This window comes from Myxocyprinus asiaticus, chromosome 16, assembly GCF_019703515.2.
Source record: "Myxocyprinus asiaticus isolate MX2 ecotype Aquarium Trade chromosome 16, UBuf_Myxa_2, whole genome shotgun sequence".
Taxonomy (NCBI): Eukaryota; Metazoa; Chordata; class Actinopteri; order Cypriniformes; family Catostomidae; genus Myxocyprinus; species Myxocyprinus asiaticus.
Genome location: NC_059359.1, coordinates 35080452 through 35103467, shown reverse-complemented (window position 1 = coordinate 35103467; position 23016 = coordinate 35080452). Strand labels below are relative to the sequence as shown.

At 37.2% G+C, this 23016-nt stretch overlaps 1 protein-coding gene across 1 annotated transcript in view; it reads left to right on the top strand.

Annotated features, from left to right (window-relative positions):
• Positions 1-23016, top strand: part of ulk4 (unc-51 like kinase 4) — a 234206-nt gene that overhangs the window by 6797 nt on the left and 204393 nt on the right. The window contains exons 10-17 of the mRNA XM_051721331.1: positions 1365-1480; positions 11182-11251; positions 11512-11578; positions 13656-13763; positions 13932-13992; positions 14985-15178; positions 19986-20032; positions 21894-21972. Coding sequence (XP_051577291.1) covers positions 1365-1480; positions 11182-11251; positions 11512-11578; positions 13656-13763; positions 13932-13992; positions 14985-15178; positions 19986-20032; positions 21894-21972 — 742 coding nt within the window. The remainder of the gene's footprint in view (positions 1-1364; positions 1481-11181; positions 11252-11511; positions 11579-13655; positions 13764-13931; positions 13993-14984; positions 15179-19985; positions 20033-21893; positions 21973-23016) is intronic.

Here is a 23016-nt window from a genome sequence, read left to right as displayed (position 1 = left end):
CCCCCTTGGTTAGCATGGCTCACTCTGACAAGTTTTGCAGAACTTCCCATAGGAATGAATGGGAGATTGCAGTGAACAGTGTGGTTTTGGGCTGGAATGAAGAGTGACATTTTAAAGTATATTTATCTGATTTTTTTTGTAAAATAAACTGTTAAATTACACAGTAATTTGATTGAAAACCGTGGAGACTGTGAATCAGAATCGAGGCAAATGATTATCACAGTCACTTGAAAAGAGAAAAGTGTCATTTGATACCGATTACACACCTGATAACATTAGTGTAAGTGAACAGACCTGATCTTATAACACACCCACTATGATGCTGTAAACTCTTTATTTACTATTGCATTTACTGTGACTGAATCAATACATAAAGGAATTAATGCTAAGATATTAGCTTGAATTTATCTTGGAGCAAATGCAGGTGTCCTTGCTGATGTTATACATGTTCATTGGGAATAAGGGCTGACACAGTTTAATCCATAGCTTGCTCTTTTTGAGATTTATTTAAAGACTTTTAAAAAGGAAAGATAGAGCACTGCGTGTATCCTCTCTATGTACCTTGTGCCACTATTACAAGTGACCCAGCTAAACATTTTTTGGATCTTTTCTATTTTTACTCTTGTAGACTCTCGTTGGTAAAAACAAGTGCTTATCAGAGAAATGGCGTAAGGCAACAGTTGCTAAGATAGGACTGGTCAGAAACACTTTTAGGGCAGGGCTTAGCGAAGGAACAGTTTGTTCGATATGTTTTGTGCTCATTGCTTTTTCTTAGCCCTGTTCAATAAAGCTTTATAAATGCATAAACGTACAACAGCGGTAGATGGTTAAAGCACTTTTGGGTGAAGTAACATTATATGGGCCGTATTTCACCCCAAAATAAATAATTACATTTATAAATAAATAAAGCTTACTTAAAGGACCATTAAGAATTGTTGCATTATTATAATAAGGGAAAAATTTATATAATTAAATTTAAGTATAATACAATTCTAAGTATAAATCATGGTAGTATTTGTTGCACTGCCTTTAATTTATGCTGATTTAAATGACAAAAAATGCCAGGACAGGTGGATTTTCATTGCTGTATTACACTAATGAAAATGAGATTTAAGAAAAATAAAAAAAAATTGCATTACAGTAATGAGAATTTGGGAAGGGTAAAAATTTCACCATGCCAAAAATTTTAATAGTTATTAAAATGCCTGTTTTTTGTTGTTGTTTTTTTAATGCAAAATATAATTTCTCTCTCTATATATATATATATTTAGGCTGAACTGTGACCCAGACATGTTAGATTCAGCCAATTCCGTGATTGTTTATAGTATCTTCACTAGGTGTATTTGTGTGTGTCTGTGTTTTAGCCTGCATTTGGCCCCTGTGGCTCCTCAAACAGCAGAGGAAGCACAGACAGCAGATGAAGCACAAACAGCACCTGTTGACACAGGCAGCCCAAACCTCAGCAAGTCCTTCACATTAGGTAATGCAGCATACATGAGAGTCAGCACGTCCTGCCACATTGCCTCACACTGTGTGCCTGTAAAGTGCCTGTGTATTCTACCTATGTTTCAAGCAGGGACTAAAAACAAAATGTTTTAATTTCGGTTTGTTCTGAACAAAAACTGTATTTTTTCATTCTGGTTCAAAAGTTCCACAGCCTCCTTCCCAAAAGGTTACTAGTTAGAACAAAATAAAAGAACAGTTAATAACGTTCTTTTTAAAATGATAGTACTCTGCTTTAAGGGGTGGGTGAAATACCAATTGCAGTATTGCCAGATCTCGCAAGAGAAACAAGCAACATGGTCTGGAATAACAAGCTCAAAATAAGTTACTTGCCTGACCAAAATAAGCAATTCATTTTTTTTCATAACCAGCAGTTAATTAACAGTTAAAGCTGGAGTATGTAATTTCTGTGACACTAGCGCTACCAAACGGAATTGCAAAAATAAAAGTTTTTAAAACAGCTTTCTGAATACGCCCCTTGCCTGCAGTTGTTCAAACAGTCAGATAGTCCCACCCCCAACTCACGCCATTGACTGCACGGGCAGAGAGCACAGAGGTAGGCAGGTACGTAGTTAGACAGGCAGTTAGGCCACCCAATCACTGCATTCGGGCTGAATGAAATGATTGGACATGACTTTTACAGGCCTGTGACTGCACAGATAATGGATTTTGTTTTTTTAATCAGAGCACTTGATTTATTGATTGCTGTCAGGATGCAAAGAGACTTTCAACCAGTATAACAAAAAATGCTTCTGGTATAAATTGTATACTCCAGCTTTAAAGTATAATTTTATTTACAGATCTGCTTCTGATGCATCATATCTACCATTAATTCAATGAAGACTTGAAAACAACTGAGAAATTTACTTTTTACCTCTAATAATGTTTTCCTTTTATCTGGATTAGCCATGCATGTATATGTAGTAATTGTACATAGTTGTTAAAAAGACCTCCATTCAGAGAATGCTTCATCCACAATGGGAAATTAGGCAAAGAAATGTGATGCTGCAGGTTTCCTTCAGGATCAAAGCATTAATTTTTTTCGGGCAACATGAATTATTTTATTTCCAGAAATTTACTGTTATAAATCCTTTGGCCTTTAGTCTCATGAAAAAAATTATCAGAACAGAATTAACCGGTTACCAGCATTTAGAAATAATGTTTTCACTCCGGATTTCGGTTACGTTCTGCTAAAAACATTCGTTTTCGTTACTTGAACGGTTTTTAGTCCCTGGTTTCAAGAATGTGTGTGACCGTCAAGTTTTTACTACAGTTTTTGCATTACTATACACGTTAAGTGTGTGCACTATTAAACACACATACAAACCCATTCTGTGCACTCTAGCATTAGGTTGCTGTTGGTTAATACCGCCTTTGCGGTGACGCCATGCGAGAAGCAGATGTGTGAGCGACTAGCTCTGTGCACTTTGCTAGTTTTTCTAATTATTTTTATGTTATAATCCGGTGAGATTCGATATACCCAATTATATATTTGCTCTTTGAGGTAAACATGACAAAGAAGTCAAAATCTTCAGACTCTGGAGACATTAAAAGACACTTACGTGTTCAAGCTGAGGCCTCTGACGAGCCTGAGAGCCGGGGACTCGATTTGGAAAGCACGTTGGGAGATGAAATCCAGATGCTGATGAAGGTTGTTGCTGACTTGGAGGATCTCGCTGTAATACGTCGATCGATTACGGCGATGGAAACAAAATTCTCCGAGTTGGTCACAAGAGTGTTGTATGTTGAGAAACGAATCGATTATCTGGAATCTTCGGAAAGGGAATTATCTGCTAATCCACCCGCGTCCAAAACAGACTTGGAATGCATTCTGGAAAAACTGGAATTTCTCGAAAATATGAGCCGAAGGAATAACATACGGATCGTTGGAATTCCTGAGCATGAATAAGGCAGAGATATGGTGAAATTCCTGGACGAGCTTTTCCCGAGTCTGCTCGACATATTAGGCCATAAACTGGAAATCGAGCGAGCTCACAGAGACCCGGCTCACAGATCTGCTGAGGGAGACAGGCCCCGATCAATTCTGGCCAAATTTCTGAGATCATCCGGTAAAAATCTCATGTTGCGCCAGGCAAGGAGCAAAGGAAAGCTTTCTTGGAAGAATCACAATATTTTCTTGTTCCCGGACTTTGCGAATTCGACGAGAGAAACGCGATCGGTTCAAGGAATGTAAGAAACGTTTACATCAACGGAAGATTGCTTTTGCGTTGATGTTTCCGGCCAAACTGATGTAGGATTATCCACGAACAAAGCCATCAAATGAACAACAACAAATTCCACAGATCAGAGAGAGCCCCCACCAAGCCATTAGAGAGTCATAAAATGCATGGCGCCTAAATTGCTGAAGGAGTGTCTACCATTCCTGCTTAATCTCAAACTAGGGTTTGTAATGACAGAGCTATCCCATATGGACAACTCTTCTTTGTTCCACAAACTTAAACCCTCTGTAAGACCAAATGGCCAAGTAAGACCTTGTGACCTTAAATGCATAAATCCGTGGCCATATCAGGAAACGGAGACTCGTGAAGGGATCCATCAACGTTGTACTTTCACTGAGTCAACCCTGTAAAATTTACAGAATGCATTTAGATCCACAATGTACAAAATACCTAGCCTTGCTAGATAATTCTGAAAATTACTTTGACCTGTGATTACTTTTATAACTGACAAATTAATTATTATATCCGATGTACCTTTTAAAATGTGTAGTGATTTGTAATCACTCCTAACTAACAAATCGATGATCATAATCTTTAAATCTTGTACTATTCAAGGCTTCACCTGTTAAAATACCCCGACAATCAGGTTTCTCATAACGTGTAAGGTATTATCCATGTTGTAAAACCAATTAATTAACCAGTATGATTGGTAATCAGGGATTTTCATGTTTTGTTACTTACACGTGTAATATTTATGAAAGTATGTCACACTTAGTATGTAAATGCTTGCTTGTTTACGTAAAGAATGTTGATGACAACGAATGTCATGTCTCTTGCAACGCTTTCAAGATATAAAAGTTCATGATTAAACATTCACTATTTTTGAGCAGGAATTTTGCACACAAAGGATTGTAAATTAACTCTGAAAAGGACAGACCAGTCGACCATGTGACTCTGAAAAGTCATTTCTGATTGGCTCAGGACACCTTTTGAGGTGCAGCCAATCTCAGTTCAAATGTTTCCAAAACAGGAAGAACGTGCTTCTTCTCTCTTGCTTCTGCTCTCTTGGAACCATCGCTTGGTCTCCTCTCTTCGGCTCTCTTGCTTCTTCCTAATCGTCTGTGCCATGTAGAGTCCAAGGAAAACTCGGGACACAAAAGTCCCGAGGAAGCCTCTCACTCTCTGCCCTACGGTCCACACACCCAGCGGGAGTCGTGAGCCTTCCTTGCGGAAGGCCTCGCTTCAAAGCCCACTTTATCAGCCATCCAGACAATAACTATCAGCGATCATAACAGAGTCCAAGACATCGACGAAACAAACTTTCTTCAAATGTCAAAGAACCAAGCAATGCAAGGAAACGCAACAACATGCAAGTACATCTCCAGACTTTTGCTCAAAGTGCTGATGTATTAGTTAAATACTTTGGGTGATCCGATTGCAAACCGATTTAGACTCAAAGAAGGATAAATGGTTCTTAAGGCATTGTCAACAGACTCCAGAAAGTTAATTTTCTCTGTATTGATCATTTACTTCACATTCTGTCACTACTCACCAACCTGTTTCATGTTTTATGTGTTAGGTTAGTTTTTGTTTAGAATAGCAATAAAGTTTGTCTGTATTCAAAGAAAATTTGATTGTGGTATATTTTGATAAATAATCTCATCCCTATTTTTAAAAGATTTCACTTCAAAGGTATACCTAAATATGTGTAATATTATTTTCAATAAGCCATGAGAATAATATTACTCCAATAAGTGAATTAATCATAATTCCCTTATTAAAGCTAATTCCTTACAATAGAAATTGTGAGCAGACACAACGAGACGTTGTATTACGATTTTAATGGTGGAGAATTTTATAAAGGCAAATAATCTAGGTATTTGTCATTTATCTGATTTATAATGGTTGTCGAATGCGACTAATTCCATTATAAATTTCCTTACATAATAATGTAGAATAAGGACAGTTTAATTTAATTCCTAGCTCACACATACTGTTTCTCTACATATAATTGTGGGGGTACGCAGGCACTTAACCATCCCATGTACATTTAAACTACCAAATTTCCAGCATATATTGGTGGTCAAATGCGGCCAAGATTCGTAAACAAATTAATTAATTATTTATGTATTCGCTACACTGAGAATAGAAACGAAGGATGGCCACAAATTATTTACATGTCCCAACCAGGTACTCTCATTCATAAATACATTGGAGTAAGCCATTTGAAGTTTCTTATATTAGTGATTTGACTCGCTGAACATACATTCGATTGTCTGAGGAAGCTGGGCGCCATTTTTATTTCTTTTTGCGTTGGCTTCGTCTAGAGGCTGGAGTTTGTTTTGTGTTGAAGGACACATCCTTCAAGACACTTTGCATTGACAGAAGATAATTTTTGCACTGAAGTTCCCGGCCAGATTGAGAATGGACACTATGGATGACTGCAAAATATCTACATGCTCACACAAAGGATGTCTTTTTAAAGTTGACGGGCTGAGTGGACATGGTGTATTTTTTTTATTTTATTTTTTGCGCTGCCTCCGAGGAACTGGGTTGCCCGTTTCTTTTTGTGCTGGTTCCGCCTAGCGGCTGGAGCTTGTTTTGTGGAATAACACTCCTTCAGGTCAGTTGTGGATGAATCTGTTCATTCCTTGTGCTTATGCCTCCTGTTGTCTGGTTTGTTTTTGTGGAGTATTTTTAAGGGATATTAGAAGGATTACGTCATCTGCCATACTCATAAACAGCCGGCTCACTGAACACTTGTTACACTTGTTTGTCTGTCCGAGGAAACTGAATGGCTTTATATCAGCTGGAAGTTGTTTTGTAGAGGAACACACCTTCGAGACAGTTCTGTGAATGAATCTACGTGTTATTTTTGTTTATTCTGCCTGTTGGCTGGGGTCTGTTTTACAAAGTGTTTTCTGTTATGTAATTTTGCCTCACAAAATTTGTGTAGAAGCACCGGACTTGAGCAATCCAATGGCTAAGTTGTCGCGGTGGCTCTCGAATGCTCACATGGACCTTTTGAGTTTAGAGGGATTGACACCAGTTGGCGCTGTCGTGTACGGGGTTAATGCGCATGTTTTTCTTTTTTTCCGTTTGTTTTGTTTGGGGGGAAGTTCGGGGTTTGATTGTTGCACTAATGGGAATGTGGTCTGTATAAATTTTTTTTTTAATTTTTTGTATCAAAATGTCAAATGTTAGTATAAGTGGGTTATCTCTCTCCACATGGAATGTGAATGGGTTGGGGCACCCCATAAAAAGAAGGAAGGTTATTTCTTTTCTAAAGCGTAAGATATATGATATAGTGTTTCTTCAAGAAACACATCTCTCCCCGCAGGAAGCTGAAAAATTTGGGAAGATATGGGCTGGACATGTTTTCTTTAGTGCTAGCTCAAGTAAGAGTAGGGGGGTCATTATACTGATAAATAAACATCTACAATTCAAATGTCTCAAACAGATTAAAGATAAATCAGGAAGAGTCATTATTGTTTTAGCAGAAATTCAAGGGCAAAGGTTGATTTTGGCTAATATTGATGATCAGGGCTTTTTTTTATAGATCTTGAGGGGATGTTGCAGGCCGCTGGCACCCCTCATGATATAATATTGGGAGGAGACTTTAATCTTTTGATGGACTCAGTCCTTGACCATAGTGAAGTAAAAGTGTGTAAGCCCCCTAGAGCAACAATGACACTTCACAGGTTGTGTAAAAATCTTGGTCTTGCAGATATTTGAAGACTTTTGAACCCATCTGGTAGGGACTAGACATTCTTTTCATCAGTCCATAAGATTTATTCTAGAATAGATTTCTTTTTGATATCTAAGTCCCTCATATCATCTGTTGTTGACTGCTCAATTGGAAACATTTTAGTCTCAGATCACACCCTGGTGAGTTTAGAGGTGTTGCATACGGAGGAAAACAAAATCATATAGTTGGTGCTTTAATGTATCCCTTTTGCAAAATCCTGATTTCCAACAAATGTTAAAGACTGAAATCAGTGTTTATATGGAGACCAACTGGTCCTCAGTATCTTCTGTGGGCATGGCTTGGGAGGCACTTAAGGCGGTTCTTAAGGGTCGGATCATACAATATGACTCATTTACCAAAAAATCCAAAGCCCGAGAACTCATGGAGTTGGAAGAGAAAATTAACAGTGCTGAAGCAGAGCTGAAGCGCAGACTGTCGCCTGATGGCCTCCGAGAATTGACTCGATTAAAATACAGATATAATACTATTTTGTCGCGGAAAGTGGAGTTTTGGTTATTCAGGGCAAGACAGTCATACTTTGAGTTGGGGGACAAAGCAAGGAAGCTTTTGGCTAGATATATAAAGCAGAGAGAGTCTTTTTCTACCATTCCCTCAGTAAAATCTGCTGGTGGTGAAATATTTACCTCGGCCATTAATATTAATAATGCCTTTAAAGAGTTCTATCTTGATCTCAATAGTTCCACGTCTTCGTCTACTGATGAAGATATTATAAAATTTGTGGAACCATTAGAACTCCCTAAATTGACGACTGAGCAAAAAAATTCTCTTCTGAGATAACCTTGGAGGAACTTGAAGAGGTAATTAAAGCCTTACCTACGGGCAAGGCTCCGGGATCAGATGGTATTGCCACTGAGTTTTTTAGATCTTATACTACAGAATTGGCTCCACTTTTGCTAGAAATTTATACGGAATCATTAAAGAACGGAAAGCTTCCACCAGCCATGACACAAGCCCGGATCAGTCTGATTCTTAAAAAGGACAAAGATCCAAGCGAGTATAAGAGTTACCATCCAATTTCCCTGATCCAGCTAGATGTAAAAATTTTGGCTAACTGATTAAGTAAAGTTTTGACATCTCTTATACATATAGATCAAGTGGGGTTTATTCGGGGCCATAGCTCTTCTGATAGCATTAGGCGTTTCATCAATATCATGTGGTCAGTAGTGAATGATCAGTCTCCGGTCGCTGCCATCTCACTTGACGCCGAAAAGGCATTTGATATGGTAGAATTGGATTATCTTTTTAAGATTTTGGAAATGTTTGGGTTCGGGAGTAAATTTATTGCTTGGATTAAGTTACTTTATAGACACCCTGTAGTAGCGGTACAAACAAATTGTTAATTTCAGATTATTTTACTCTGAATAGGGGCACCCGGCAGAGTTTCCCTCTTTCCCCATTATTGTTCTGTCTTGCCCTGGAACTATTAGCTGCCGCGATAAGAAAAGAGGATTATTTTCCAGGGGTGATGGCGGGAGGTATGGCGCATAAGCTTCTGCTTTACGCAGATGATATTTTATTATTTGTATCTGACACTAGATCTATGCCTTGCCTCCACAAAATTATTAATTCCTTTTCCAATCTCTCAGGATACAGAGTCATTTGGTTTAAATCTGAAGCTTTGGCTCTGACAGCATACTGCCAGGTAACGGCTTTTCAGCCAGGCACTTTCCAGTGGCCCAAACAGGGCATTAAGTATTTGGGTATTTTATTCCCAGCAAATTTGTCTGATTTAGTTAGTTCATTTTGACCAATTAATAAAAAGGTTTTTGAGCGATGTGGACAGGTGGGCTTCATTACATTTATCTATGATTGGGAAGGTTAATGTTATTAAAATGAACTGTATTCCAAAATTCAACTACCTACTACTGTCACTCCCTATAGATGTCCCCCTCTCTTATTTCAAGCAATTTGATAGCATAGCGAAGTCCTTCATTTGGAATGGTAAGCATCCCAGACTACATTTCAACAAATTACATAGGCCGATTGACAAAGGTGGACTAGGCCTACCCAAGATTTTGTTTTATTATTATATGTTTGGTCTCAGGCATTTGGCTCATTGGTCGCTTCCACCTGAAAAAGCCCCTCCCTGGTTTTCTATTGAACAGGAAGTTCTTGCCCCTATTTTGCCGCTGCAGATCCTTTCTATCAGACTAACCGGAGAAGTTAAATCACGCCTGGTTATTTCACATTTGCACGTGATTTGGACAAGAGTGGCCAGAGTATTTAATACGGACATTTATGTAAATGTTGCCTGAAGCATATGGCTGAACCCCAAATTATGTATCAACAAGTCCCCTTTCTGCTGGTCAGAGTGGATTGTGAGGGGGGTTACTACACTCGGCGGAGAACTGAGATCTTTTGCTTTGGGAGAGGTGATTGCTGTTTTTGGAAAAGGTCATGAGGCATCAGGGTATTACTCCCTGCTAATTCAGTGTCTGGGGTATGAAGCTTTAAATTCTATCAAGAGATTATGGGAGAAAGATTTGAATTTGGTATTGGAGGATGGAGTGTGGACTAAGATTCTGAAAAATGTTAAGTCTGTATCTTGAGATGCAAGGGTTCGCCTTATGCAATTTAAGAATTTACATAGATTTTATTGGACCCCCTCTAGATTGTATAGGCTTAGTCTTAAAGACACACCCAACTGCTGGCAATGCCAATCAGAAGTTGGAGACACTACCCATGTCTTTTGTGGGTGTGTTAAGATACAAGATTTTTGGTTAAAGGTTCAGAATTATTTGTGTGATGTTTTGAACGTTCAAATTTTGCTCTGTCCCAGACTCTGTATTTTGGGTGATGGGGCGGTCATGAATTTGAGGGATAATCACATAAAAAATTGGGTTCTGACCAGTCTTATGATCAGCAGGCAAATAATTTTAAGGGGTTGGAAGTCAAATGGAGCACTCACTTTTTCGGAGTGGTGTGAGGAAATGGGGAGGGTAGCTGCATTTGAAGAAGTGGTAAGTAGAAGGCTGGGGTTTATGGACTTATTTGATAAAAAATGGGACAAATAGTTTTTTGGGGGGACTCTCGGAGAGGGGATATGGAGAGTTTAGTTTAGTTTAGTTTAATCGTATGTTTATTATATTTATTTATTTTTTTTTTAATTTTATTTTTTTTGGGTTGTATGTGTGCGTGTGTTATTATGTGGAACACGGGGGTGTTCGTTGGGGGTCAGGGTGGGATTATATTTGTGGGATTTAAATGTAAAATGTTGATTCTTTGTATATGTGTTGAGTTTTTCTCTGTCATGTGCATATGAATCAATAAAAATGTTAATTATAAAAAAATACCACCTTTGCATATTATCAAAGGAAGACTACATGACGAGTGTACTTATGTAACCGCGAATCAACTGAAGCATTTTTTTTTTTTTTGCTGTACATCATGTTAAAACTTAATCTATCAAAATGGACTTCATTTAGAACAGTAGACCTTTCCAGGAAACTATGTCTTTAAACTTTCTGTTTTGCAGATTCGAGTCTTAAAAAACACACACTTATTAATGAATGCCAAAACTGCATTTGTATTGAATAGCCTGCAATACAGATTATTTTCTTTTATCTAGAATATACTAATTAAGGATTTGTTTATTTAGATTGGGATAAGAAGGGTTCTTTATAATTTTAGGGTCACATTGCTTTTATAACACAACCTTTTGCCAAACTGTTTGATAGAAAGTAATGTCAGTGATGCTCTTTGTTATATTTTGAGTGTTTTGTGTCTTAGGTAATATGATTGAGTTTAGACCAAAGTCTGCACTGGACACTGATGCCAGAGAGGCGATTTTCCTCCTCAGGTACCTCAATTCACCCTTGTTTCTAAATTTTACAAATATCTCAGATTTATGTTCATCTATACATCAATATGCAATTTACATTTACTGTATATATGGATGCTTCTGTGTTCCTTGTGGACATGCCTGTGAACATTCACATTAAAATTACAAAACTAATTTTAATATCGTTCAAATAAAATTACAGCAGGAATGGTCAGTGTTGGTATCAGAACAGATGTACGGTCTATTTCTGTTGTCATTATGTTTCTGTGATCAAACAGCTCCAGACCAACTCCAAGAACATGCAATACTGCAAGAGATATTGAGGACAGAGGGCCTGAAACTCATGTAAGTTCGCCAACATAACCATACATGTATTTGTACATTTAACCTCTTCAACTCTGGAGCATTTTTGGGCTGCCGCCTGCAATGTTTCGCACTCAAATTTAAAAGCTCTCCATTTAGAAATACTGTGGACTAATTGCCAAGAACCCCCCCCCCCCATAATAAAAAAAGAAGTCTCCAATTACTCGAAAATAATATTATATATGTTTACAATCTTATGATAAATAGAATAATAATAATAATAAAAAAAGTTGTGTCCTTTTGTAAGCATATAATTCTGGTTTTGTTCACTCCATCTCCCTCTAAAAAGGACATTATTTTATTCTACTAGATGGCAGCAAGTAATAGAATTTTTTTTTTTCCTCTAGCATCTTACATCACAATATACAGATCTGAAATGTAGGTGGCATTCTAATGCATTTTAGCCCTCATAGATGTGCTTGTCCATGGACATTCAGTCTAATTTTCAGTTCATGCACCACCCCCATTGTTTTATTGAATATCTCGGCCTCTGAGCGGACTAGAAGCTCAAAGTTCAATGTGTTATTAGAAAGCTGAGATCTTCCCCTTTGCAGTGATGTACATTTTATCATCAGTAGTCGATAACATATATTTTCAATTATTTGTTTAGCATGCTTTTCCTGCTGGACCGCATATTTTGTTCTGGACATTTAAGATATTACATTGGATTATTCACACAAGCTCACAGACAAGTAAAATTGGCTCATTTTTTAGAAAACTACTTAAGGTAAAAGCAAATATAAAGTTTTTAGCTATTTGTGGCTTACAGCAGTAGCGATCAGCACATAAGAGACATTTTTATTTGATGTCTTACAAATATCATGTTTCACTTTGTGATTCTTTTGAAAATCTTTTGGTATATACCTGTGGTATAACGGCAACAAAGAAAATCATACAGTCACATTACTGAGAATGAGAGCTTTCATTTGATATATGATTAGTCCATTTAAGTGCTATGTGAAAGACTTCTATATTCTTATTAATATTTCTACAACATGACCTCTGAGTGGCGCTGATTTGCGACGCAAATGTTTTCAGGCCTTATTTTGTTATTTTATGTAACAAATGCAGAAATGATGGTCTATGAAGAGTTAAGATTGTAAGCTTTCAAACGATACCACGTATGCCTGATTTATGTATTCAGAGACTTTTTAAGTGTAAAATTTTTCATGACATAGCGCCCCCTTTTGGACCCGCCGGTGAGTCTGCAGAGTTGAAGAGGTTAAACTACATTTAAAACTGTATAAATGTCATTGCATTATAACAAAGTATCAAACCAAGTGGCATCTGCAAAAAAAAAAATAATGCTGGATCTTTCCTCAGAACAACCTTTCTGAGACATTTTTATAATTACTTTTAATAAACTGGTTGCATGGTCCTGCTTAGTGGATGTATAAAGTCAGTTCCCCCAAGTTCACACACGTGTGCTATCAGAGTAACCACAGGTCTAGTTCATCACATAAACTATGGACATGTTCCATTGTGTTTGACAACTAAGAAAGGTTTTCAATATGTTTAGTCTTAAATTTGAAGAGTTTATCTATTTTTTTCAAACATTTTTTTTCTTGAAAAGTTTATCTTGAAATGTATATTTCTTTTAAATAAATGCCGCTTGGTTTTATCTAATGCTATGACATTCATCTATTTTTTAAGTGTTACATAGTTTCCAAAATACTTTTTGTGGCCATTGTACTTGCATCTGCTGCTGTGCAAATCCATATCCACACTCAAACAGCCCAGTCAAAAAGCAATTAAAAGGGGAGGCATCACTTTATCCCACCATGCTAGTTCAACAGTTGGTCTCAGGCTTGCCAATAGAAATGATGTTAGCAAATCTCTTTTGTTTGACCACAGCACCATCTACTGGTTGTATGCAAAATTACAATCTTCCACTGGCATGTCTTTTTACTTTATTCATTACTGCTCACAAACCCACAGAACTTCAGGAACAGAGATTAACTTTTATTTCATTAGGTCTAATATCATTAGCAAAAAGTATTTAATAGTGATATGTAAAAAGTGTTAAAAGAGAGGGGTGTGTTGCCCATGTGCTGTGTAGGAGTCCAGTGTCCTGGTGGAGGAGCAAAGTGACCTGAACACCTGCATTAAAGCCCTTTTATATACAGACAGTGACTTCATGGTGACCCCCATCATGGATAACCCAAAGGTAAAGTGACCATCAGGATTTGCATACAGCTCCAGACCAACTCCAGTTTGCAAAATGCTTGAAAGAGGGACCTGTAGTCTAAACTGTATGTCCCTATTCCAGTTTGAATATGACATTGTTTTAAAGTACTAACAATTATGCTCATGTATAATTCTGTTTTATTTTTAGATTTTAAAGACTGCTTCTGTTCGTTTTGACCCAAAATCGCTTTGTGTACCAGCACATTCAGGTAAATGGGAAGAACTAATGTACTCAAACCAGCCCATCTGGCAACAACAATCATGCCACGGTCCAAATCACTGAGATCACATTTTTTCCCCATTCTGATGGTTGATGTGAACATTAACTGGAGCTCCTGACCCGCATCTGCATGATTTTATGCACTGCACTGCTTGGCTGATTAGATAATCGCATGGATGATTGTTGGTTTCAGACGGCTGGTTTTAGTATTTCTGTAACTACTGATCTCCTGGGATTTTCACACACTGACAAAGTCAACAGTAACTCAGATAACTGCCCTGTACAATTGTGGTGAGAATAATAGCATCTCAGAATGCTATTCTGAGTTGCGGGTTGGCACAGTTTTGGCGGCATGAGGGGGACCTACACAATATTAATAGGCAGGTGGTTTTAATGTTGTGGCTGATCGGTATATATATATATTGCAGGAGCATTTTTTGCCCATACTTTCTGAATTTTAGTGCCATTTTTCTTACTTTCAGTGGCACTTTATGTTAAGCCTTGGTTAATTTCTGACCCTGCTCCTATATTAGTTCAGTTTGTAGAGACAAATTGTTTGTAATCCATTCGTGCATTGATTTCCCCAAAAAGTGTAAACACTGGCTCTATGTCGCAGTCAGCATTGCCGTTTATTTAAGTGATCCAACATACTGTAGCAACATTGGCTCAACCAATGTGAGTTTGAGTCTAGGGTAAGGATACCTGTTTGCCGACCACTGGCAGGTGAGGGGAATGTTCAAGAATCTTGTTTAAAACAGTCATCATTTTTTACACCTCTCTTTGGTGCCGCTAGTGGCTCAGTTATTAGACACTTCACCTTTAATGTTAGTGACAATTTAATGCAGTTTGCAGAAAGGATTTGGGAAAATTATGTTTTTTGACACATATTTTACACTTGGCTTGTTTACTTCCAGAAATAATTTTCACTTAACACATTGCACATAAACCACTGCTAAAAGCTCCCTCTCCCTCTCTCCTCAGCTGAACGGTTGTCCTGTCTGAGCTTAGAAGACTGGTCTCAGTTCCTGCAGCAGGTGTGTGCTGTTCTGGAGTCAGTGGATCGTGCCGGATCAGCCAATGCCACAGCAGTACGCACTAAACTCAACCTGCTCTGTTACCTATGCACTGTCTGCAACCACAGAGAGACGGCCACACGCCTCATACATTCCCAGCTGGTAAGACACATATCTGATACACATTCTATCAAAAGTCTCGTGTCATGAAAACATCCTTTTCAGGTTCTGAAATTCCCAGTGAAATTATGCCAGAAGGAAGAGTCATTGTTTAGCATTTCCTTACTTTTAAATTGTTCCCCTTCTCTAGTTTAACCTTTTAAGCTTGGGCGGGCCCATGAGAAAAAAAAAATTATAATTATCAAAATATTAATAACTACAGTCTTGACCAACACAAAATAGGTATCGATGTACTTTACAATGCGTTTAGGCATTTTGACCAAACTGAACAAGTGCTTTGAAATTTGCAGACAAATCAGAAGTGTTCTGTTTTGATAATTTATGAATAATTTTGCACTGTAGATATTATTGTAATCAGTAAAACATCAAAATATTCAAATAGCTATGTGTCATATGTTGTTGGAAAGCTCTCAAATAGTAGAATACAGCCATCACACACCATTACTTAGAGGAGGCGATTTTCTTTCAAACGAGCCCACACACAAGGTAATCAGATGCACAGACTATTCAATAATTGACACGAAGCACAATGTACACACAACATCTGGCCATCTGGTATTTTGCAATCTGGCTGAAAATGCATTTGTTTTCCTGGATCGGATGACATCATCGGAAATGATGTACCATCAATAAACACTAAACCAATTGGATTGAGTACAGATCGGTGCAGAAAGCCATCCATATTTGGGCAGAGAGACATGTGATTGGTGACTGTTACATATGGCCTCCAGGAGATAGCGCCAAGTACATGACAGAGACTCAATGATGACTCAAATGGCACAGAATGGAACTCATTCTGTGAAATCTCATTACTAAAATCATGTCTGCATGCTATGCAAACACAGTTATTATGTTTTATTTGTTTGGAGACGTTTTTGGACACTAGGATACATTTCTTTGTTGTAATGCTATAACTTTCAATTTCTTTGTCGTATCAACACAAAATTTTACTCTGTTACAGTTGACATGATTGGGAACAAAATAAACATTTTTCAGAGCCACCTTATTTACACCTTGAGATATATAATGTGAAATCAGAAAAATAAGAGAAAAGAAAAAAGTATTTTTTTGGCTCAAGAGTTTTTGTGGTATTTTAGCAGTTTCTTAGGCTGAGAGTCTCAGAATTTATCATAATCTATATCATTAAAAAGGTGAAACATTTTCTTTACAATAATACCAAACACTTGAGCCTCCTTGTGTTTTTGTTTTTTTTTGTTGTCAAGTTATAAGTCTTTAATTTTGGGTATGCCACTGAAACAGGTAATCTTCAAAAACACTTTGAGCTTAAAGGGTTAAAAGATTTTGGAGAAACATACTGTATATTCTATTATCAGGTATAATAATAATAATAATAGTAATAATAATAACCTAAATGAAGCACAAAAATCAAGTATTGCAGCATATCTCCTTAACATAACACTCAACGAATGATATGTTAATAGCACACAATCAACAGCTGTTCTCTCAGAAAGTTTCATGCCACAGTAAGGCAAGCTCACTTGTCCTGCCATCAAATGCCCCAGACCAACACAGTCCTCAGGTCTACATTCACATTCCTTAAATCCACCAGCACTGCTGAGTGACCTGTCTGAAAGATGCTTTTACAACAATTGTTAAACTGTTATAGGAGGCAAAAACACGCCCCAGCCTTTCATCTCTGTTTCAGAGAGACCTGCATACAGTATCTGCTGTACACATGTAGTGGGGTTCAAAGTCCACTTGGAAAACTTTACACCTGGAAATAAAGTTGTAGGACTTTGAAAAAAATTAATAATAATAATAATAAATAATGTAAATTGAATAACAAATATTTAAGATTCTACAGTATATCTTGGTCACTTAACATTTAGCATGTTAAGTCCTCTGTTTGAAAGGTAAGATTTCCTTGCTTCTATTGAAGCCCACAATATGCTCTTTGGAACATTCTCAAATCATGTGATGTTCTTTACTGTTATTGAAGAGACACTGGTGTCATAATTGTTTTTAATAAAAACAAAATGAAAAAAATTATACAGTCTACACTATATTTTGTGATTTTGTCTCATGGTGTGCTTTTTAAATTGGATACATTTTTTTATATATATATATATATATATATATATATATATATATATATATATATATAAAATAAAATAAAAATACTTCTTCAGTAAACAGTAAAGCTCTAACACCTTTCCAAGTGATGAAGATCTGACTTCAGCTGATTTTATGAGATGTTTAGGTGACTAGGAATGGGTGGGTTTTCTAATGAGGGAAGTAGAACAATAGTCTGTGGGCTGAGGAATGGGTGTCTCCTGCTGTCCTCGCCTCAGTCTGAAAATGAGCTTCCTCTTTCTGTGCTTTCATCAATGGAGACTCTAATCAAAGGAAACATGGAGGAATTTAATGGTACCTACTTAATTGTATGTTAAATAAGATACATTTTCCCCGTTTAACCATAAGCAAGTATAAATTGTATGTGTCCTTTCTGTTCTGTTTTTTTTTTCTTCAGTTTTGATTTTTAAATTTTGAATCGTTTGTGAAGTGTGAGATTCTTTTTCTTGTTAAAGTACTTTTTCCTATCCCAGCTTAATATGCATATACATGTTATAAGTAAGCTATAAATAGGTTGAGTCCCCCGAAACACTGTAGCTCTGTGGTGCTATCAGAAGATTTATTTTGTTTGAGCATCCTGACCAGCCCGACACAGCAACACTGCCGCAAACAATGTCATGAGTTTGGGGTGGTAGGATCTTGCTTTCTAGCTTTTTTATTTGGTGACGTCAGTGGCACAGATATTACACACTTCACCTTTAAGATTTAATTTCTAAATCTGGACATTCCTGTTCTGGCCACCAGGTGTCCCGCTACCATTGCCAGATTCATCTGTATGTGATGTCTCTACCTTCTCACTGTGACATAAGGGACTTTAAAACATAGCATACATGCATAGTGCAAAAATATACCAATGTTCAAAGACTGAACATCTCTCTTTCATACTTGCATAGTCCTGGGACATGATGTATAAACATTGCTTATGCACAAAATGGGCATTGAAATGAGCATACTCAATTTCCCACACACACATTGGAATAAAAAAAAAAAAAAAACTTGCCATAAATGTGCGCACCGTCCGCACACACTTGATTGTGCGTACACACTCTCTTACTGGTGTGTGTTAACTGACCAAACCATGAACTGAACAGACTGATCATAAACTCAGCTTTTAATAAACCACATTTGAAATAAAAAAGTATGGAGTTCAGCACTCGAATCAGAAGTAACTGTTATGCAGCCGATATAAGGCTGTATTTAACACAATTGAAAATCCATTAAAATTTAAACTGTTAAAAAGAAATATTGGTAATGGATGAATGATTTTCCCATGGCATCTTGAATGTTCTTTTAATGACAGCAAAGATTTCTTGGATCATGATATTTTCGATTCCCAATAGCCATTCGCTTGGAATTATGTTCTATTACAGAAATTATGTTCTGAGTTAAAGACAACATTCAAATAAAAATGATCTGTGATGTGCATTTGACTCTGACTGACATGGAACGACCTGGTAAAACAGACGAATTTAGTAGTCATACAGACCATTACAAAACTGGTGGTCAGCTGTCTGAATATGTTTTATCTGAAATATGGTACTGTACAGCCGCACACACATCCAGTACTGCACAACATAGGCAGAAAATGTCCTTCCTGCTGCCCCATTTATCGATAATCCCGATGCAAAACGCAATGACAAACCCATTCATGATACTGAAAAATATTTTAAAAAAATACAATATAAAACAAAAGATGCTTACACATTGCACATTGTATTTATTTGAACAAAGGTTGCGAACTGCAAAAGTATCAATTTGTTTTGCTTATAAAATATTACTTTTAAGGATTTGATTTTTTTTTATTGCCTCAGAAGCAAAATTGTGTAAGTTAGGTTTCTGCTTAAAGCTGATTTAACTTTTTTAGTGTTAAAATACTTTCTTCTATCCCAGCTTATGCAGAGACAACTAAGTAAGCCATTTATAGGTCAGTTTTCTCAAACTGTAAACACTGTGTCTCTGTGGCACTATACAATTCCTCCATTTGTTTTGAGCGACCTGCTTAGACCTCCCCAACAATGTTACTCAATTAATGTGCGAGTTGCGGGACTATCTGACAGTTTTAAGAACAGAAGATGAGGGGTGTATTCGGAAAGCTGTTTTAAAAATGTTTATTTTCAGTGCCGCTAGTGTTACAGAAATAACATCAGCTTTAATGCATTCTTAATGTACAGTTATATTTCTCAGGTAAATTTATATTGTTTAAAGGATGTTTAGGGAGTTTACAATAGAATAAGACAAATATGAAATGGATTTTTAGCAGCAGTGTCTATTCTTCAGGCTTCAGTCTGTTTTATCTTCTATTTTTATAGTTTCTCGCACAGTTAAATGCAGCAGTATCATGTGTCTGCATGGCAATGTGCATATGGTAATTACAGTATATGTAGATGAGGTTTTGCATAGTAAAAACAGGTGTTTTAAGCTCCAAATATGGTTGATTTGGTGACGAGACGGGGTGGAGAATGAAGAACGTGCATGTACGCACAGTCTTCATCTAACTGTGATTTATAAGGGAACTTTGTGCAGGTTTTGTGCATATGCACACTTTTAGTATGAAATTTATGCAAAGTTTTATACATGAGGTCCCTGCTAATGGAGATTCCAAAGCTATTTAATGTGTGACAAGTTGTGCAAAGTTAAACCAACCTTATCACCTTTTCTCTCTCTCTGTTCCTTTCTCTCTCTCTCTCTCTCGCAGTTCCCTGTGCTTGTTCAGCAGATGCGACATGCTCCGAACTGGGATGTGTGAGTGCCACCCTGCCATAGTTTATTCTTGGAATTTACAGTTTTATTACTTTACAAAGACCTAAAATTTTAATTTTTACATAGTATTACTCATCAGTCAGATTCATCATCTGTGCAACTGTGTAGTGTTAACTATTTATAAAGATTCCATATGTACATTTAACTGAATTTAAAACACAACACCATGAAAGGATGTGTAGTATTCTCAGATGGTGCTACAGTCTTAAAGTGTCTGCTTGTAGAGATACCCTGCCTGTCTCTCTCCTCTTTGTCCCTGTGGCTGTGAGTGAAAGGAATGACGTGTCTCACTGGCCCCTCACTGGATTACAGCCTCTATCTCCACTCTACAGTCACCAAGCCATGGATAAGACACCTTTATTGTTATGTAGCTCTAAATAACAGCATATACACTCTTTAAAACCAAAAATGTAAAACATTATGTCATTATTTACTCACCCTAATATTGCTTTAAACCATATTACTTTTTTTATTTCATGGAACACAAAAGGAAATTATTATTTTTATAATGCTTTCACGTTGCTTTTTGCAATATAATGAATGTGAATAGTGACTTTGTGCTTTCAACTTCCTTAAAGTACAAAAAGACACCATTTAATCCTATTGAAAGTCATTGATATGGCTCGTGCGCTAAATACAAAGTCTGCTTTAGCCATATGATCGAAATTTTAATTTGTCTTTTCACTCTCAGGTCTCATTGATGATGCAAATTTTGTGACTACAGCATTTAAAGTCTGAAAGACTTGAGAACCTGAAAAGGTAGATTTCACAACGCAGGATCTTTTAATAAACTAGCATAGCATGAGAACTATCAATATGATGGACACATTCACTCAGAAGCTTAAATTACTCTGCAAGTCAGTAACATTTTAAATCCTCCCAAACTTCAACATATTATTACACATAATAAAATAGTGCATCACATTAGATGGCGACATGATGTTTGCTCACAAGACAAGAACTAATGAAGTCAGATGTAACTGACGTGACGTCCAACATGCACCGCAGTTGCAATAATTGATTTGGGTGTCACAGTTAATTTGATTTCATCACACAAAGTGATCGTACACTTTTAGAAGACATAGAATATTGTACACAAATTGTATTGACTGTTGGTAGTTTTATGGTGTTTTTTGTTTTGTTTTTTGTCCTTTTTGGAGCTCAACAGCCCAGAGACTCTGTTCTTTTGCATTCATGAAAGAAAAAAAAGTCATACGTGTTTGGAGTGATATTAGGGTGAACTTTATTTTTGGGTGAAAAGGTGCACTCCACACTAATTTTTCCTCATTAAAAAAGTTTTACTCCAAAAGAAATTAATTGTAATTTTGAAACATATGTATAAAATCATGAATACTCCCATGAAATGAGGACTGTTGTCAGATCAATAACCTTATAAAAGCTGTTTTCTTCAATATGGAGAGGGTCCGCACATGGGGGCTTCCATGTTAGAATCACATGACCAGCCAAATACTACTCGCTTAATCTCATTAACTGCCCTGTTATTTGACACTTTCACTCATAGATTAAATTAATCATGGGTGACTGTGAATACTAAATTCCTATAATGGCATCTGAAACTGAAAACTATTGATTTTGAAAGATGCTGCATCCACGCCACTAGGTGTCACTGTTAGTCCAAATGACACTAACAAAAAAAGTTACTGAGTGCCTCTTTAAGCGGCCTAGGGGAAGTCAGCTAAAAAGGTAAGTTAGTACAGAGGCAGAGCATGAAAATGTTAATACCTGATATTTTCAGCTAATTACAATGCAAAACAGCTTTAATGAAAACACTGCTAAAAGAGGGTCATGTGTTTGATTTATTATGTTAAAATTTGTGTTTTAGAAGGAGCAAAGTGATGAGAGTCATTGGCTTGCTGGCTTCCCACTGCACAGAGCTCAGAGAGGACGTTCCTATCACAGAGGTGAGATCTGTGTGTGTTGAATGCAAGATGGCTGTGATCACAAATGATCTGAAACAGTTTGTGTTTGAAAATGAGAAACAGCAGGTGTCACTGTAGCATTGCTGGTTTTGCTTGTGCTCCACTCTTTCACACTTTCCACTCAAATAAGGGGGATTCAAATGCTGTCACTCCAGATCTTTGGTTTTACACTGGTTTGTCTTGCATTCTGCTACCAACTCTCCCTCCTATTTGTTAATGGGGAAATTCACTGCACTACCAGGACTGCATGTGGACAGTGGCACAAAATGGCCGTCCGTCATATTCTACCGATGCTTATATTTTGATTCTGAATGAGCGTTTTTACAAACAGGCTCAAATTCTGTAGCTTCTCAGAAAAATCCACCATGGTTTCCCGCTAATCTGGCCTCATTGGGTTGGTATTGAAGAAGAGCTCAGGGTTCTCTACGGGTGTTTTTTGTCTGAGCCGATGCTGTCGTGGCGATTTTGCTCCGTGCTTCTCTTTCTTTGGCGAGAGAAAAGCAGAAAAGCTTTCTTATGGTGGTTAGACAATCTAGAGGGCCTAACGCTTGGGCACAGGCAGTTTCCTAGATCATTTATTGGACTAATTGTAAATTTGGCAGATATTTATTCTAGAGAGGAGGTCGTAGGATGGATGTACTCTGTTGTATTGACTGGCATTATTGATGTTTAAAGGTTCTGTGGGAGCTGAAAGCTTGAAAATAAGAGTACCCTTATAGCTAAGTTTCACCCATAGGCAGTATCCAACATCTAAAAGAAGCTTGGTCTAATTCGTTGTCATGGCAATGATAAAAGCCTCTATAAATAGATGTCGCACAGGGGATTGATGCAGGAGGCAGGAAATTACAGAATTACAGGTAGCGGAAAAGTTTTTTTCTCTCTTTTGCTTTCTCACCCCCCATTCACTAAGTCATTTTCTCCCCGCTGTCGTTCTGTTAGCTCTCTAATCATCACTGAGGCCCTCTGTGTCTGTGTTCTCCATGATTACTTGAGCACTAGTCTAATGAAGTAGTAAATTAATCATTG